Genomic DNA, 19344 nt, shown 5'->3' with positions numbered 1-19344 from the left:
TGAGGACTGGAAGAAAGCCGATGTCACTCCAGTCTTCAAAAAGGGTAAGAAGGAGGAGGCAGGAAACTCCAGGCCTGTCAGCCTCCCCTCCATCCCTGGAAAGGTGATGGAGCAGCTCCTCCTGGAGGTCATCACTAAGCACGTGGAGGACAAGAAGGTGATCAGGAGTAGTCAGCATGGATTCACCAAAGGGGAATCATGCTTGACCAATCTGATAGCCTGCTATGATGGAATGACTGGCTGGGTAGATGAAGGCAGAGCAGTGGATGTTGTCTACCTAGACTTCAGCAAGGCTTTTGACACTGTCTCCCATCACATCCTCCTAGGTAAGCTCAGGAAGTGTGGGCTGGATGAGTGGATGGTGAGGTGGGTTGAGAACTGGCTGAATGGCAGAGCTTAGAGGGTTGTGATCAGCAGCACAGAGTCTAGTTGGAGGCCTGTAGTTAGCGGTGTGCCCCGGGGTCAGTCCTGGGTCCAGTCTTGTTCAACTTATTCATCAATGACCTGGAGGAAGGGACAGAGTGCACCCTCAGCAAGTTTGCTGCTAACACAAAACTGGGGGAAGTAGCTGACACACCAGAAGACTGTGCTGCCATTCAAAGAGACCTGGACAGGCTGGAGAGTTGGGCAGGGAGGAACCTCCTGAAGTTCCACAAAGGCAAGTGCAGGGTCCTGCACCTCGGGAGGAATAACCCCATGCACCAGTACAGGCTGGGGGTTGACCTGCTGGAGAGCAGCTCTGCCGAGAAGGACCTGGGAGTGCTGGTGGGCAACAAGTTAAGCATGAGGCAGCAGTGTGCCCTTGCGGCCAAGAAGGCCAATGGTATCCTGGGGTGCATTAGGCAGAGTGTTGCTAGTAGGTCGAGGAAGGTGATTTCCCTCTCTACTCAGCCCTGGGGAGGCCTCCCCTGGAGTACTGTGTCCAGTTCTGGGCTCCCCAGTCCAAGAGAGACATGGCGTTACTGGAGAGAGTGCAGTGGAGGGCTACAAAGAGGATGAGGGGACTGGAGCATCTCTCCTTTGAAGAAAGGCTGCGAGAGCTGGGCCTGTTGAGCCTGGAGAAGAGAAGACTGAGGGGGGATCTGCTCAATGTGTATAAGTATAAGAGAAGACTGAAGGGGGGGTGTCAAGAGGATGAGGCCAGACTCTTCTCCATGGTGCCCAGCAAGAGGACAAGAGGCAACGGGCACAAACTGAACCACGGGAAGTTCCACCTAAACCTGAGAAAAAGCTTTTTTCCTTTGAGGGTGACAGAGCACTGGCGCAGGTTGCCCAGAGGGGCAGTGGAATCTCCTTTCTTGGAGATATTCAAAACCCTCCTGGATGTGATCCTGGGAAATATGCTCTAGAGGACCCTGCTTGAGCAGGGAGGTTGGAGTAGATGATCTCCAGAGGTCCCTTCCAACCTCAACCATTCTGTGATTCTGTGATTTGGGAAAAATATATAAATATATATACACACACATAAATAAAATGGTAATCAATACTAAGAGAAATGACTGTAGGACCGAAGCAGGCCTCCTGACTGTCAGTGACATTTTATTATCTTACCGTCTTCTGAAGACTGGAGTGTCTTATTTCTTTTTGTTATATGCACCAGATCTTGTAACTTCACAACAGAATTATTTCTCTGCATATCAGATACTCCACTGCACTATGTCCTTTTAAAAGCAGTTTCTGGAAGTGCGGAGCTTTGATCATGGGTAAATGCTTTATTTGTCTCCTTTTTTTAAGTTAAGAGCAAAACAAACTAGAAAACGCCATACAACTCAGCACAAGGTTTTAAAAAATCCAAAGAAACACACAAGTCTCTTTTTCATACCAAGTGTTTCATTGTTTTTCCCCAAAGAACAGAACGATTGGCAACATTTTAGTTACACTGTCGATAAAAATAGAAGTAGTAATCAGTAAAAAACATTCCAGCATAATGAAGATCTGTTGAGCAGTCTGCAAGATCCTGCAGAAGGAAAATAAAGGAGATTAATATAGGATCTTCTCTCAGCTCAGATGTTGTCGATACTGGGTTCCCATTTGAAAAAAGCTTACCGGTACAGCTACACGGAAATAGTATGCGCTGTCATACAACCTAGCTACAGGGAGAATCCAAATATGCTGATATCCCTAGATGATAAATGAAAGAGAAAGATGTGATAACCTTATTTCACATTAAATTGGAGAGAAAGACAGGCTGTGGAAACATTTCACTGACAAATGCAGTACAAGTAATTATGATAACAAGACTTGATAGCTAGTCAAAGTATTTAAAGACAAAGTGCTGACTTTTAAACCTTGCAAATGTGGTTCTGCTCTGATCAGCTCTGAAGAGGAACTGACAGACATCTGGCTCCCAGAGACTCTCAGCTGGCTCTGAATAACTGAACTCCCTCTCTAATCTTCAAAGCAAATCATAACAGCAAATAGTAATTGTTCCTGATGTGCCAGGTGGCCTGAAAGCTTTAATAGAGGGAAACGGCAATTCTGCTGATATAGAAGTAGCAACATTAGTCTTGTTCAGAGGGCAGTGAAAGTTCCTCTATATATTCAAAAGATATGAGCAGCATCTTCACCTTCACTCAGTATTTCAAAAAAAGATGCTGGGAAGATTTAATTTTACTTTTGATTGCAACGTGCAAATTAATATATTTTGTATCTATAATTTTTATACTAAACTAAATAAAATTCAATCCTCACCTCTTTGTTGTCTAATGATCCATTCTGGAACTCCCATGATATTTTTTATTTCATCAGTTCCTAATGTCTTTATTCCTTTCTCTTACCTTCCTCCCTCCACTTTCTGACGTATTCTTTCTGTTGGAGATGATATGCTTACATGATATAACTTACATGAGAATTGCCCAGAGTCCAAATGATTGCTGTCCTGCCCTTTGGTTGAGGATAAGCCTTCCAGTCCTCAGGAAAATCCTCACGAAAAAAATTCCTCCAGCAGGCAGCATTTCTGTTCTGAGTTGGGTCAAATCTGAATGCTCACTGCTGCTGGAGGCTAGTTAGCTTTAGTCTTTTGATATGGATTTCAGGTTGACACATGAAACCTCTTTGGCCAGCTTGGGCAGTAAGCTTCAGGGATATTTCTGCATGGGCAAACTCTCTGGGTCTGACTTAATTTCAAGGAGTGATAGATTTACAGCAGACAGGTCAAAACTTGGAGAACTTTGTTTACTTGAGTCTGGGGGCTTTGCAGCCATTGTAGACAAGCCTATAACTTTTTGCAAAGGTAACTGGAAAGTTTATTTAAAAGTCAGCTTAAGGATGCAGGTATCCCAACTGCTCTATATTGACAAAGCACAAAAAACCCAATTAAGAACATATGATGTACAGTACCACAGACCAACAGTTTGAAGTTGGTGAAGGGATTTCTAGCTTCACGTAGGCTCCTCCTACCATTTGTTCAGAAATGCTACAGACCTTGCTTCTGTCTTTCCTACTTTTTTTGGCCAGAACAAACATTTCCAAGGAATGTGGGCAAATCTGAGGACCTGGTCACATAAAGAGTCTTCTGTTTCTCTAGAATGAAGGGAGTTTAAGGTCCTCATCACTTCACTGGAGATGATCTACAGCTTTCAAGATCAGGTCTCTAAATAATTTTTTACTGCTAAAAGCTAACATGTTTTAACATCTTTTATTCCCATCAAGACAATCCAGAGAAAGACATGAAAATAACTCTTGCTTTTACATTGAATAACTTTCTCTACAGAGCTCTACTGGTAAACTCCTGTTCGAACAGAAATTAATGGGAATACTACCACTGTTTTCAGTGAAGCCAAGACCTAAAAACTGGAATTTGCTACCCATAAGATAACGATGGAAATAGTACAATAGATGAGAGTTTGGAGGACTCTGTCTCCTAAGGCCCTGGGTGAAAAAAACTCCCATTTCTTAAGTATCTCTGGAGATGTAATGAGTCATAGGAGTGAGTAGGCTCAAAATACCCTTTGTAGAGTCTTTAGAGAGCCACTAGATGGATTTTTATAAAATGCAGCAGAAAACTGACTCACACCAAAAGGTCACATCCGAAGCATCTGATTATGGCCATGTCAAAGCCAGCTATGTCTGGCAGACTTGAAGTACCTTCTGGATTTCTACCACCTTAACTAAGATAAGAATTTAGTGGCTAATAATTTTATGAGTCAGCTTCTAATGGGCCATTTCTTTCCCCCAAGTGCTCACAAATGCACAGTTGACCTGGCCAAGGGGACTAGCTGCCATCAGTTACTCTCCTTTTCACACTTTGGAGATGGAAATCTTCTCCCTGTAGTCTTTTATCTCTTGATTCATTCATTCATGCATTCATTCATTTCTTATAATCAGGGCCCTGTGAAGCTACTCAGTGAAGCCAGATGTCATAAGTCTTTTCCACCTTCTGGATGTCCCTCTGTACCAGAATGCATCCACACAACACCGCCGGAGTCAAGAGCACCTGAATTCGAGGGATCATGATGTCCTCTTAATGAGGCTCTGATGCTTTTATGAAAAATAGAGATAGCTAATAGAAGGAAACATCATTCTGAAGGGCAAGGGGAAAGGAGAAAGCCAATAATAAATTATTTCAGTGCTGTATGGCTCCAAGAGCCAAAACTGTCAGAGAACTCAGCACTTTTTCCTCCACAAAGCTCAACTTTCTTTTCATTTTTTCAAAGTACTTTTAAAGGGAGAGATGAAAAAGCAGCCATGTGGGACACAGTATATAGAAATGATTCCCACAAGCCAGAGTATTACTGTAAAAATCTTACCTGTGTGGTTTCTGGGAAAATCTTCCCACTGATTCTGCTTGTAGCATAATAGGGGCAATAATTTCCAAACGTGACTTTGCAGAGGAATACAATTAATGGTTCTGTGGTGCTTCAAGAAAAAGAAGAAAATAAGGATCTATTCCATTGCTTTTAAGCAAAATAACCATATATACACAATACAATATAAATAATACCAAAAAAATCCAAGCAGTGGAACAAAATACTAATTATGGAGAAATAAAGCAGAGGAAATTACTTAATTGGTTGATATGAAGGAAAAAAAAACTGAGCCACCAACCTCTAAACTTACCCCATTCCCTCTCATGAATGGAGGAATTTTTGCATTTGGAAATCTGGGTGATCTTTACAGTCATTAAGATAAATCTAGAAATTTATATTAACTTCTTTAAACCTTAAACCTAAAAAAACAGTATCAAAAAATGAATCACTATCTTGTTATTGATGCATTATCTTTAATTGTACTTACTTGATTTCCAGTGAGATTTCTACATTTGTGGGTGTGTATTTGTCAATGGGAATAACATAGCTGTAATTTCCAGACCTGATAAAAGGTGATATTAATGCACATATAATTTCAATATAGATAGTGCCTTTGCAAAAATATGGAAATTGCTTTTAAATTTAGAAAATAAAAAATGAGAAAATGTAGAAAAAGCTCATGTTCACTAAACAAAACTGTGAGAAGGAGCCAGTCAAGTAGCCAGGTCACATTTATGGTACTTCCATCCCGCCACAATATAGCATAATAAAACAATTTACCTACCTGCACTGTAGATTTCTACTACAATAGCGACTGTCAATGCTTTGCTGAGTTTCCAAAATCTGTATGGAACTGATTGTTGTATCAATCCCTAAAAATATTAAGAATAATGTTTTCTTCTTGATTATTTCAGAAGTCTTAGATAAGAGCATAATAATATTGCAGTTAATGCAGTAGCATCCACTTGCTTGCTTGCCGCTACAAAGTTGCCACTGGTCTAAATTTACCTTTGGTAAAAACCTTTGGCTGATTACATTCATTCTGAAGTTAGAGAGGAGATGGAATCCTTGTTGGATTTACATGAACAAACAGTCTGGACACCTCATTCTGAAACATTTTCTTTTGACTAGACACTGGAGACCACTTTGATGGTAGTCCAATTGGCATATAAATATGTCAATGCTCATTTTAATGTACTAGGAACCATGCTCATGCAAGTATCCATTAATCTGAAAATCATTTACCTTTGCTGAGATAAATGACTTGGTATGGAACAAAACTTGTTTCTAGCCATGTGTCCACATAAACTATCTAACTCTAAAGGATATTATAGTATCTTCATAAAGCTCTGCCTTTGACTTTTCAAGAGCTTAGAATTCTGTAATGTGCTACATAACAAGAACACCATGAAACATGGATCAAAATACACTCAGCTAACTAAAAATACGTTTCCACTTGTATCCTAAGTAAACTGTGGCAATAGGAGCAACCAAACACAGCACAACTGGGATACTATGTTGATCCCTTTCCAATACTTAGATCCTGATCTTGCAGGAAGTTTACAATCTGAGGAATGGGAATGTGGAACACAAACTCTACAAGTTCATATTCTAAAATTAGCTCAACATCTTACGTATAAATACACACATGTAGGTACACTATATATATACATACACATATATCATAGAATATATTTCAGGGTAGTGTGCAATGCAGTTAAATATTTAGATACGGCTAATTGAAAACTTACTTTCTGAAAAAAAGAACTCAAAACATAGCTGGTGTACTAACTACCAGGAAAGCTGAGTAAAGTGATTGGTTAACAGAGCGGTTATGTCCCTAAACAGACCAGATTAAGTTCCCCAGTTTGCCACAAGCTTTCTCTCTTACCTTCGGCCAGGCCCTCTGTGCCACACAGGCATTACCTGAAGGGGGCTGTTATGATGAGAGGAAGAGTACAGCCATGCTAGCATGGCTCTCCCCTGAGGTGAATAAGCCCTGCAAAGAGTTAGGCAATAAGAAGCAGTGTGCTAACACAGCTGTACCGCTTCTGTTTTCACAGCCAGCCTAGGAACCTCTGCACTGCGCTGCATCCTGCAAAGTTTATTCCTTCTGGATACATCTACAGAGTCAGATCAGTGCTGGTCCACAGCTCGACCATGTCTCAGGCCCCCATGCTAACCTTCTTCAGCCTGAATCATGGATCACCTGAAACAGATTTAATCCCCCCTAAGGGGCCTACACTCACACCGCTGATGAGATGGGGAAGCCCCAGGTGGGGTTGGGATATGTGAGCCACAAGCAGATAGCCAGAATCCAGTTGTTGCCTAAACATGCTGCCAATGCTTTACATCTGGCAACGTGGTGTAGAAAGCATACAGAGGACGTGTTTCAGCAGGCCCAGGTCTACTCTTCAGCTTGTACTACGAGCAGTGCTTTTGTGTTTCTGTTCTTCTCTTCTGCAAAAACATTTCCCTACTCTGCAGAGGGACTTGATGATTGTAGGCTGACTCGTGCTCCTATGCAGTAGCACTTATTTGACTTTCAGCATGCAAATAGCCCCACGTACACTTAAGTGGTGGAGGGAAATTGAGCATGTCTGTCCCAAAGAGCTAGCAGAGAAGAACATTTCTGTTTGCCACAGAGACCCTATTCTGGGGTGTGTAGCCACCGTAAAAAAGTTAGAAGGGGAATGATTTTTCTCAGGTCTTGTCACTTATGTGTACCCAGGCAGCAAGCAGAACATGTGCTCTACTCCTTGCATGGCCATGGGTAGCAACCTGCTTTCAGTGCATGTCACTGCATAGATGTTTTATTATCCAAGTATTGCCCAGTCTTTAATTAAACATCTATTAAAAAAAACAAACCTTAGAACAGAGCATCCACATAACTGAAAAAACAAGGCATAATCCTGCTCATATTAAATGAATGCCAGAATATATCATTACAATATCATTATAATCAGCAGCTACTTGTCATCACAGAAAAGCATCAATGTTTTCAGCCCAGAATGGCTCTGACAGCAGTGCATAGCCATTAAAAGGGGAGCCTGAAATCAAGCTGGAAGTCCTGTGCCCAAGAAATTCATTTCATTTCCACTAATGCAGGCAATGTCAGGATCCCCAGGTAGAGATGGCCCCCTTCAACAGCTCATGCTTTTATCCATCAACTGGGCCAAACCACAAATACTTCCTTTACACTGTAGCATGCACTTCCTGTACACAAATACACCCCCCACATGCTTAAGCATTTACTGCATAAGAGCTGGCAGTGTTGATCATCTTAGAAGATTTTAGCCCCTGTCAAAAAAAATGTCACTTGTCTTGCATGTGAAGCCAAATCTTTTGTCTCAAGTGGTAGCTTGAGGAAATAGGTGCAGGTTCAGCTGATACGAGCTCTTTATGTGTGAGGTAGTCTTTACACAATAATTCCCCAAGGATGAGAGGAAGAACTCACTGAGTTGCCAACATATTTATAAAAATCTAATGAAGATGCAAGAATAAATTGTAATGACAAGAAAATTATTTAGGTATTTAATAGATTCCTAAGTTCTAATTTCCTATAATAACCAGTTATAAATAAAATTTCTCTCACTTCTAGCAGCAGAGCACCAAGCCTGAAGGTAGCCTTTCAAACTTGTACAATTATACATTACAACAGTTGAAAAAAGTGTGGGACTTACAGTCATCTCCGAGATCAAATCTTCTATTACGATTTTTGATTGAATTTCTTTCAAGTAATGTGTTACTTTTGCTTCCTGTGAAATGTGAATGTGTTTATAGATGTTCCCAGGTTAGCTTTGCACAGTTATAACAGCAAAATATGGACACATCAGAAGATATGTTGTTAATTATTACTTGGATAAAGGCACACATAACTAACATGAGAATCCTTTAAAATGCAAACCACCTCTATTCAGATGAAAACAATATACAAACAAGAGACGTTTGTAGATAACAAGAAACAAGTTTTTGAAATTCTACGGGATATTTAATGTATTTCAAAAACAGCCTAATAGAAAAGATTTCATCCCACACAAGGAATATCAGTAATGTTATAAGGGAGAGGCAAAGAGAAAACCAGCATCCAGCCAGGCAATGCAGCACAAGCCTGATCATAAAGCCACATCTTTCTTATCAGTGAGAAAATAAATACATACCTGTCCTGTAAACATAGCCCATGGGAATAAATTAGCTTTTTGAATGTAAGACAAGACATTGAAGACTGACCTACATACTGCTTCAGACACAGAGAGATGAGTCACCAGACCAAAGAAATTAATATAGAGCTCTAACAATGTGGTCACCATGTTCACTGATGTCACCTCCGTAATTTCAAGTGTTGAAGTAGGGTGGGAAATCTAAGCTGATGAGTTTCTTTTTATTCTATTCATTTTCTCAACACTTCTCTAGAAAAGTGAAGTTTAAAAGATCTTTTGAATAATCACTACATAGTCCAACTCGTGGAAGGTAAAAGACCCTTCAAGCCCTTGGGAGATGATTTAAAGCTACTCCTGTGCTTTTAGGCTAATTGCCAACCAAGAATTTGTCCAGGGAAGTATTACTGATAAACTGGTCCTGAGGAATGTTGATCTTGCCTAAACTATTACAATCCATCAAATACCATTTCATTTGGAAAAAAATGGAATCACATATTTCTAGAATGCTGAAATACCGTATTCCTGTGTTTTCCAAAGAAAATATTTTGATTTCTAAATGACTGTTTAAAACAAAAATCTTTGTTTCATTATATAAAAAATTATTTTTAAAAAGTAAGGATTGGAACGCAGTATTTCACAGAGATGGAAACAAAACAACTGGACTGACCTTATTTATTCCAGATTTTGGGTTTAGTTTCATTTCAGAATTGGGAAATAAGAAAAATCCAGGTTTTCCTAGTGTTAATAGGTAACCTGGAGCATGGAACAACAGTAACAACTGGAATCTGAGGGCACAGAAGCAAAGGAGTACGAAAACATCTTTAGAATTTCTGCCTTTTTTGTGTTTTGTTATGAATTAGTGATACTGCTAGTTATTCCTTCCATCCAACCCGTTTATTTGCTCATCATTCAGATCTGTCAGTTCTACCAGCTTAGGTGGCAACTATTGCATTTAGCAGTAATCTACCATCCTATTTCTTTACATTGGGATCTGCTGCCAGACACCTAGAATGTCTACCAAACACATACAATCAGTTGTACACATACAGTAGATCTTGAGGCAGATCTAAAAAGGTTTATTCATTCTTCCTTTCATTTTAAACTAGTTCTCACATCTTCCTTCTCTCTTCTATTTTCTTTTAATAGGCTAGATACATTAACAACATGCTGACAGGTCCCTGAGACTTTGCATGCTCCTTAACAGAAAACTGTCCTGCAGAAAACCTGCGTCCACTGGTAAGGGTAACAGGATGCTCACTGAAAGAAATACATTCTCCCTGTAGGTAAAATAGGTCAGCTCTGCAAGTGTTGGCAGAAATATTTATTACATATTTTGAATTACTAAATATTTGTCACTGTAATTCTTTGTCTGGTAGATGATCAAAGAAAGCATTAAGTCAGTATCAAAATTTTGTACCAAAGTAGGATGAAGACAAATTTATTTTATTATGATTTCAAATTTTTAAACAGAGTCAGTAAACAAGCTAGAAATATATTTTTACTTGTTCTTTACTCTTCATAAAATTACCACTTCATTGTCCTCCTAGGCTAGTCCAATCCAAATGAAATGTAGAAAACTAGACTGATATTATTTTTATTTGGAGTTCAAGATGCCAATCTAGAACACCAGGAACTATGAAAAAGCACTGTAGCATCTTCTAATAAATTAGGGTATGATTCCACTCTGTCACACAGAGCAACTCTGAGAGTTTTCTTAAAAGCCCATGTGGGATGTGAAGATCCAGTTTACTCAATAACGAATAGAAAAGTTCGGACATGATCAAAATGAAATGACGACAACCAAACTCCTGATATAAGATTCAGATAAACTTATCCAATAAATCTGGTATTCTTTTTCCTCACATATTGCCTGGTTTTAATTCATATGAATTGGAATATTCTATAGGCACTGCTGAATTAGCATGGAAAAAACCTGCTGATGATTTCTTGTGATGTTATCTTGCTACATGAAGATGGCAAATGTCAATGTATAAAGTTTTACTGAAATCTACCAGAAGCTCTCAGCAAGCTCTTACCTCAAGGGAGGAGACATCAGGAAAGAACAATGTTTTGATGGAAAGTAAGGACACTCCCCTGCTTACCAGGGACACTTAACACGAATAGATAGGCAAAGAGCATTGCTGGGATGGAAGCACAGAATAGAAAAAGCCCAGATGATGACAAGTATTCACGCTCCTCATTTCCACTGAAAGCAACAGGAGCCACACAGAGGAACTGCAAAAGGTCTGTTGAATATGCCCTACTAAGGTAGCATTATTTCAACTGTAATTGCACATAGTTTTATCTTTCTATGACTTAGACTAATCAGCTGATTCTAAAATATCCACTGTTTGTCTTGGTTAGTCCTCGTATTTAACTCACAGCTTTTTGTTCTGTTAAAACATTTTCCTTTTCATTTATCTTGGCTACAGCTACAGTAAGCAGCTTGCTGGTTTTCTTTCTGTTTGGATTTCATATTGACATTGTTACCTTCTGTCTAGGGATACACTCAGCTTCATTAAACTTGTGCAGATCTGAAATATTTCAGTAGCTTGTGTACTGTGCAGATTTTTCACTCTTGGATCAATGCTTAATGCTATTTGGAGCATGAGACTGAGAAGGTAATGCTTTGTGTTTATTCTTATCTTCCATTTCCACTTAATATCAAAAGCATCCAGCTGGGAATAGAAGGTTTTCATATTTCATTTTCCTCTGCCTACAGTTCCCTCATTTGTAAACGAGATTAGTGTCTTTTTAATTAATCAACACTCTTTCAGGCTTCAGAACAACACAAATCTCTTAGGTATGACCTCTTGAAAGTATTGTGTTGAGCTATATCTGCCACAGGACTTACTGCAGCAGTAATCCCAAGAATCACTTGCACAGACTTGTCTGCAGACAACAGCACTTTGCAGTATAAAGAATGGCCAGTGAGCAAGCCCCACTCAAAATGTTTTGTGGTAAGGGTTTCGCAGCAATCAGCAATGCCTGTCCTTACAGACATTTGCATGTGAAAGGCTGAACTAGGTCACTTCCCAATTTTACCTCAAATTGTCAACTGTGGTTGATGCAAGAATTGTTCCCAAGGCCAAGAAAGGAAGAGAACGAATGCTGAGTTTAGTAATACTAACACTTGCTTCCAGACATGGGCAATGTTAAGATCTGGGAATGGGGAATAGAGATTCCAAGCTTTTTTCTCATCAGGGCTGAACTTTACAACTTCATAAAAAACAGAGTGCTGTTTTTTTCCTGCCACTTCTATGAATAGTATACCTTTATGTATAAACCATTTCTTACAGATATTTTAAAGGTTGTACACAATATGCCTACTGATAAGTTACACGGACAGTACCTGAAAGGGAATTCATTCCAGTAAAAGTAATTCATTTCATAAAGCTCTGCCTTCAAATAATACTTCTCTGCTCAAAACCTCTGCCTGAATGAGCAGAGTTAGAATTCTAAGTTTTATGTTTTGTGACAGTTCCATTTTTATCTCTGCCTGCAGAAAGATGCAGCATCACCACACTGTGACACTATTAAGCGTATCAGTTTTTTAAATCTGCTACTTCACCCTCCACTACCGGAGGCAAATTCCTGGCAAATTGTAGCTGAAGGTTAATTAAAGGGATTAGTGATGTTCAGATTCACATCAAATCATTTAGCAAGAGCGGCCAGTAAGAACAGTGACGCCTCACAAAGCATTTTAGGACCCAGAACTCTAAAGGTAACCAGGCCAGATTTTCAAAAACATATTAACTGCAGGGACAATTAGTTATATTAGGACTTTTGAAATCCTATGGACTACACACTTTCTTAGGAAGCTAAATACTTTTAAAGATTCCTGCCCCTTCCCCCACACTCTTCATACAGTCTTTACTCAAATGGTAAATCACAGAACTTCATGTTTCAACTTACCTTCCTCCTTGGTGTTGGTTTCCCCAGAATTTAGAGATCTGGATTCTGACTCATGAATTGGACAACAATAGACCTTGTCACATGGCAAAATGTCGCAGAAATTCACTTCAGGGATCCCACTGATGGGTTGCGTACTCTGAGAAATTGTGCTTTTCCCCTGCAAAGCTAAATTTTAAAAAAGATACAATTCTCACTAGCGCTGTTTGTCTACTGGCATTTTATAGTAGCACAGAAATTGTAAGCCTGTTACGTGTATGCAGAGCAGTAGAGATACCATACCTGCTACAGTGGTAGAGGGAAAGAGTGCAACAGAACTTGAAGTACTGCTAATGAAGAAAAACAGTTCATTAAGAAATGGACATCACAGTTGCAGACCAAAACAGAAAACAATAGTAATTCAATTACTTGCCTGGAAATGGGATGTTTTTCAAAAAATCTGTCATGCATGCTAAGCACATAAAGGGTCGATATTGTCAGAGCACTGCAGAAAGAGAATTATTCTGTAGATTGATATCCATCTCTTATATAACTTAGTATAAACAATACTTTGAAAGTACCTCGTCCAAATGCAGTAATGGTAAGAGTTAACTGACTGATAGTAACCCTGCTAGCGGGAAAAATTCCCACTGATTTTAATGAGTCAGGTACTTGTTCACAGCTAAATTGAACTTCTAGAAGACGTGGATAGTTTTTCCTTTTAAATAGAATTACAACAGTAGCTCAAGGTACTCAGTACATGAAGAGATTGTGAGCCACAGGTTTTTCAAATAGAAACAGAAATTGGCAATCTGGAAGGCCTGAGCATAGTTTCCCCCACACAAGTCTGCATTTTCACACAACAGAATCACTGTGGTATTTAGGCACAGAACATTTACATAAAACATGTGTGCATGGCTAATGCATCCTGCTTTGGATTTGTAGCACAAGCCACTGAAAACCTTCATACCTTGTGACACTGACAGAGATTACAGCTGTGTGTGTACCACGTGAATATTTCATTTTTCTAAAAGCATTTTGACTTTGCGACATTACCAGGCGTATGCATTATTCATTTGAATATATTGTATTCTTACAATGGATGAGAGAAAGAAAAAACAGATGTGGTTCATTTTTGAAACTGCTACTTTCTGGAATACTAAAAATTAATTTAAGCCACTTATTTCAAGCCAAAATCAAGGAAAAATTGCAATCTTTCTAATGAGACAAGTGAAAAAGGAAAGAAGAAACAAGACAACTTGTTGATAATTAGTTCTTACCATAGTGCCATAATAGCAACTAAAGCTATGATAGTTATCCAGAAAATCTTGGAGCAAGACTTTTTCTTCTTTGACAAACAAACCTGTAAGAAAAACAATGCGTGGTCAACTTAAGTGGCCTATAACTGAGCTACTACTAGTAGATTAAGAAATACTACATTAGTCTGACTTTAAGTTAACCTTGTTTATTTCAGAGGAACCATACAAGGTCATACTTTACTTCACAGAATGGTTGAGGTTGGAAGGGACCTCTAGAGATCATCTAGTCCAAGTACTAGATGCAGTAATGCAGTACTTAGATGCAAGGCTTGACTGCTAATGAAAAAAATGTAGGTAATGAAAGGTTCCCTAAAAATGTGCAAGTGTTGCACAGTGTTGATAGCCTGGGGACACAAATACTACGCAGGAAAGAAGGATGGACAAAAACAACAGTTCCTTCTCTTCCTAATATTTTTCCTATTCTTGGAGTATTTTAAAATCAAATGAAAAAATCAGTGAGCAATGGCCACACCTAAAAGACAAGCTCCTTCCAGTATACAGTCACATCAGGTCAAACTGGGGCTGATATAAATACAGAAGAAAACCACTCTCCAAAGAAGAATAATAGTCTCAGATGATGAAGTATTTGATTGTCCTTATGGAATAAAGAGGACTTGACCTATTACTTTCTCTTGTTCTTTGGCACTGGCATGAGCAAGGTAGGCGAAGGAGCAGCAGTTAATCTTAAAGAACAGGACCTAGCAGCTTAGGAAGACTGTCCTGAAGAAGGCCAGTCTATGTTCTTTAACTCATTTAATCCCTTTAAAAGGAGTCTCCTCTTTCTTTAACAGGATATGGACAAGAGGTAGTCCTCCAAATATAGCAAGGATATCCTAGCCAGGTCTTAACCACCTGAAGGGCGGTATTATCCAGTACAAAACAGGAGATACAAACAGAAGGCCACAGAGAAGACGCATTCAAGGAATATAGCTGCAGAAGAATTATCACTGTGCAGACCTTTGAACCCAAATCAGCATTTCCACATAGGGCCGCACTGCATGTGACACCTACACACTTAGCAATTATGCACACAATGTACAGGCAAGAAGCAGAACAGTGTCTTGTGCATGCTTTCTACCCCAGAACGCTGAGCTTTTAAGCTTCTGGCATGACCCTAAATAATTCTGGCAAAGGAACTTAATTCTATACTTAGAGACAAGAAAGCTTTCACAAGTATTTCAGCACTTACAAAACTCTCTCATAGACATATTTCACGTATTTAATTTCACTCACCTTGCTAGATTTTAGCAGGACTGATTTTCTTGACGGCAACAGACTAGTAGCTCTACTATACCTACTGTAAGAGACAAGATCTCATTGACATTCAAATATTTCAGCAAACAATGAATGAAAAAGAGATGCTTTGTTATGGGGTTAAGGTCACTCCCTCTTGCAATTGTAACATTTAAAAAGAAAAAGGCAGAAAAGCCATTACATTTATTTTCAAGAACAAAGGCCTCCAGTTACCCCAGTCTGGTGAATGCTATTTGAGGCTACATTTGATTTCAAAGAAAACTTGGGAAAATGGTTTAGAAAAAGGGAATGCACATCATTTTTCCATTGAAGCACTAGTGAAGATTCTTTCTTGTAAAAGAAGCTCTGCAGATTTCTCTTAGCAGCAATTTCTAAGTGGCAAGGTTGTAACTGGAGGTGGTCTGCCCTTGTTTTACACTACTGAAGACATCACAAAAATGATTGCAATTTAACAGCCATTTCAAATATTAATTTTGTCAGTAATTTACAGAATGCGTGAATTTGCCTTTTTGGCACAACTTAAATGATGAAGATTTGAAAGACAGAGCAGCTGGAGATGAGGTGGACTCCACTGGCAAGCAAAATTAGTTTTCTCTACCACAGAGGCTTTATCAATTTCTATGATAAATAAGAGAGAACGTCCCAGAGCTGGGACGGTGGTACCTGACTGTACTCTTTTCACTGACTGTTGACTTTAAACTGCTTAACCGTTTCAGCTTGGTCAGTTTTCTATTCCACTGTTCCAGTTCTTCTATTCTGATTTCAAGGTTGTTGGTCAGCTTACAAAGTTGCTTTACTGCACCAACGTTCTCCATAAAGATCTGATCCTGAGAAGCAAAACAACGACAAAAGCAAGATACAGTATACTCATCAATCAGATGCAACAATCAGTGACGTGTACAGAATTCACCTATGTAAGGACAAATTGAATATTTAAAACACAAACACAAGTTACCGTCACCATAAATGGGAGGTCACTTAGGGCTATAAAACCCATTTGCCAGAGTGTAAAAATTGCTCATGTTCAATCTGCAGCGAACTGGAAAAGGAGGGCTTGCAGAACAACACAACTGAGCTAAATGGCTTTGTAGACCAAGAGCTGAAAGCATATTTTGAACTCATATTGTGCTGAATTTTAAACCTGAAGACTGTCACAGCAGGCACCTGCTATTTGAGTTTTATCATCGCAGCTAAGCCTTGATTTCAGAATGCCCTAGCAACACAAACGTTCAACCATTTACCTACAGGATAGACTAACCAGGGGCAGACAAGCTAGAATTGCTGTCCACATTGTGTATGGAACATGAATTATATAGGAAGTCGGTGAGACAGAGAAAGATACAAAATAGAGGGCCAAGCATGCTACTTCTAAGACTGGAAAGGGCTTCAAAAACTGTGATGGCAGGATATTTTCTCTCCTCTCCAACCTCTACAGCCTGTTACAAGAGTCCTATGCGTTCTAATACTGTGTGATCAGTTCCTCAGCTACCCCAGTTCACATACCCTCCATTTACTTCATCTGACTATTTTACCCAGCACCAGGAAAAGCCTTCAATTCTTCCACCACTTCTTCGCCTTCTGGATACCAATTCTGCTGCTGGAGAAGCTCTCAGTACACCCATCCAGGTAATAAGGGTTTCCTCTATTTCTGAGCAAAAAGTGGTTACTGATCCACTGCAGCAGCTCGGCAACAGCATTCTTTCATTGCTGTGTTTGAAAGAACAGCTTTCTTACACTAATGTAAAGACAGACTGTTGCCAACAAACCTGGGATGAAGCTACTACTGTGGTGAATGCTGCTAAGCATTCTAGTCTACTCAAGGCATGGAGAAACAAAGCAAAAGGAGAGTTTTGCTTTTCACCTTGTAAACACCATGCAGAATAACTTATTTTAAAGGTGACTGCATTCTACACAGTGTTTTCACAAACAAAAGCAGAGCACGTGTATTGGTGTTAAGTTGCAAAGTTCTGTGCTGCCGGAAGATGACAGTCTGTTTACAAAAAAGTGACTTCAAAATAACCTCCTCTGTCTAGAATTGTGAAATTAGTTATAGGGTCACTTGTTATGAATTATATGTAGCAGCTGCCCTTTACATTCTTTTCATAACATGCATGAATTTCTTCTAGGTGGCTTCAAAAAGCTGAGAAAATGGCTCACCTGGGAAAATGAAGGAGTGCTTTCTTTGGAAGAAAGGGCTGATTAGACTTTTTTATGCCTCCCTGATGACACAAGTATTGAGCACAGTGGGGCTGAGGAAAAATATTCTTACCCCAATATAGCCAATTTCCCCATGGTTAAGACATTCCCTTAGAATGCTGCAGAGCCTGGGTCAAATGTTTAATACAATTAATTAATTCTACAGAATGGTAATTACACAATTAATTAATTTTTACAGAACTCCAAACAGGCAACCGACAAACAAGCACGACCAAACCAGCCAACATCCCACTCATGTGAAACTATACTTGGGATGCGAGATAAAGGTCAAGGCTTCCTCATCTGCCTGACGGAAACCAGAGATACAGAGCGCTGTCACCCACATGTCCACTGACTACTCAAAGTGCTGAGGTATTCTGCAGACAGGAGCTGCAGATATTTAGAGCAGATATTCCACCTGGGACATAAGAAGTCCCAAAACTCTGAATTCAATATACATCTTAATTTGTTAGATACAGGCACACCCCCTCCACCCCAAGGTCACAAAATGCTGTATACGTTGATATTCACATCCTCTACCACAGACATTAAGAGAAAGAGAAGATACAGATAGCACTGCAGTGATTTACCTAACCTCATTCAAACCAAGTGTTACAAGTATTTGTGAAGTGATCCCAGAGCTAGTCAAGAAGGCAAGAAAAAAGGAGGTAATAATAAAACCATGTCTGTAACAACACATTCCTGCTTGGGCCACATCCATGGCAGAATGACATCCTGTAGGGTGCAGTAGGCTTTCTCTGTTTCCTAGGTCACACCACTGGAGTGCATCCTGTCAAGTGTTATCCAGACTCCTAGGCTAGGGAGGACAAAAGGAACACAATGGGCCCAAACAGCACTGCCTTATGAGGCACTGTGAGAGACAGTATTCTGTGTGATGTTTCAGCAGAAAGAGGTATTTCCATCAGATACATTTTGTAGCAGTTTTTTTCATTACATTAGAAGTGCACTTGCCCAAGTCTAAAAGTCTTGTCAGAAGAAAACTGACCACCTCAAAGCAGTTTTGTGGGCAAATGATGCTGCAGCTGTCACACATTGTAACAGGAAGGGCTAAAGGGCAAAACGAGCCCAGTGTCAGCACCGTTGTTCTTCAGTGAGGATCTAGAAATCAGCTAGAAAGGCTGGAACCCTGACCAAACAGAGCAAATTTTCTAACAGTTCCCCTTTCAACAGTGGTTCTAGAAAGTCCCACTCCCAGTGTTCAAAAAGACACAAGGTCCATTTGTCCATCCTGTAGGAGGTAACCCATGGCTTCACTTGTGTTTCAGCTAGATAAGACTCCACGAGCAAAAATTAAAAGTACTTCAGTCACCTAGTTCAATCCTTTACTCTTCCAAGTTGTGTAATAGATGACTTAGTCTAGAATGCAGAGTTGTGTAGTAGATAATTTAGTTCAGAAGAGTCTTTTGAAAGTCCCCATCCTATCCATCAACTTGCACACGCACCATGAGCAGCAGCACACATCCTTTCTGAAAGTACAGAAAAACTAGATCCTTCCCAGCCCTACTTAGTCTGGAGATAAATGGAATATCCTTTAAATGGTAGATGGAACAGAAGGATGAAAAATATTCTGGTCTCCTACAGAAAGGAGAACTGTTGTGCTAGGAAATGATCTGATTTAGCCTGGCTGATCTCCATGCTTCCCTTGACCTGAATTCACACACTGAATGATGATAAAAACACCTTACCACTTTCAGCACTCCTGGGGGCGGGAAGGGGAGTGGAATAAGAGCTGTAAGCCACAAGCAGCATATGGAG

At 39.7% G+C, this 19344-nt stretch overlaps 1 protein-coding gene across 3 annotated transcripts in view; it reads right to left on the bottom strand.

The window, feature by feature from the left end:
• Positions 1-1458: 1458 nt before the first annotated feature.
• Positions 1459-19344, bottom strand: part of MYRFL (myelin regulatory factor like) — a 45234-nt gene continuing 27348 nt past the window's right edge. The window contains exons 13-24 of one of the 3 annotated variants that reach the window (XM_068935491.1): positions 16036-16199; positions 15352-15415; positions 14080-14162; positions 13233-13304; positions 13103-13149; positions 12824-12988; positions 8432-8506; positions 5533-5620; positions 5236-5310; positions 4749-4857; positions 2047-2121; positions 1459-1957 (exon numbers count right to left, since the gene is read on the bottom strand). In XM_068935491.1, coding sequence (XP_068791592.1) covers positions 1871-1957; positions 2047-2121; positions 4749-4857; positions 5236-5310; positions 5533-5620; positions 8432-8506; positions 12824-12988; positions 13103-13149; positions 13233-13304; positions 14080-14162; positions 15352-15415; positions 16036-16199 — 1104 coding nt within the window. In that variant the 3' untranslated portion in view covers positions 1459-1870. The remainder of the gene's footprint in view (positions 1958-2046; positions 2122-4748; positions 4858-5235; positions 5311-5532; positions 5621-8431; positions 8507-12823; positions 12989-13102; positions 13150-13232; positions 13305-14079; positions 14163-15351; positions 15416-16035; positions 16200-19344) is intronic. The other 2 variants (XM_068935478.1, XM_068935485.1) reach the window with 2 other exon arrangements.

The sequence above is a fragment of the Struthio camelus genome, chromosome 1, assembly GCF_040807025.1.
Source record: "Struthio camelus isolate bStrCam1 chromosome 1, bStrCam1.hap1, whole genome shotgun sequence".
NCBI lineage: Eukaryota > Metazoa > Chordata > Aves > Struthioniformes > Struthionidae > Struthio > Struthio camelus.
The sequence above is the reverse complement of the archived record's forward strand: the minus strand, read 5'-3'. Positions and strand labels throughout refer to the sequence as shown.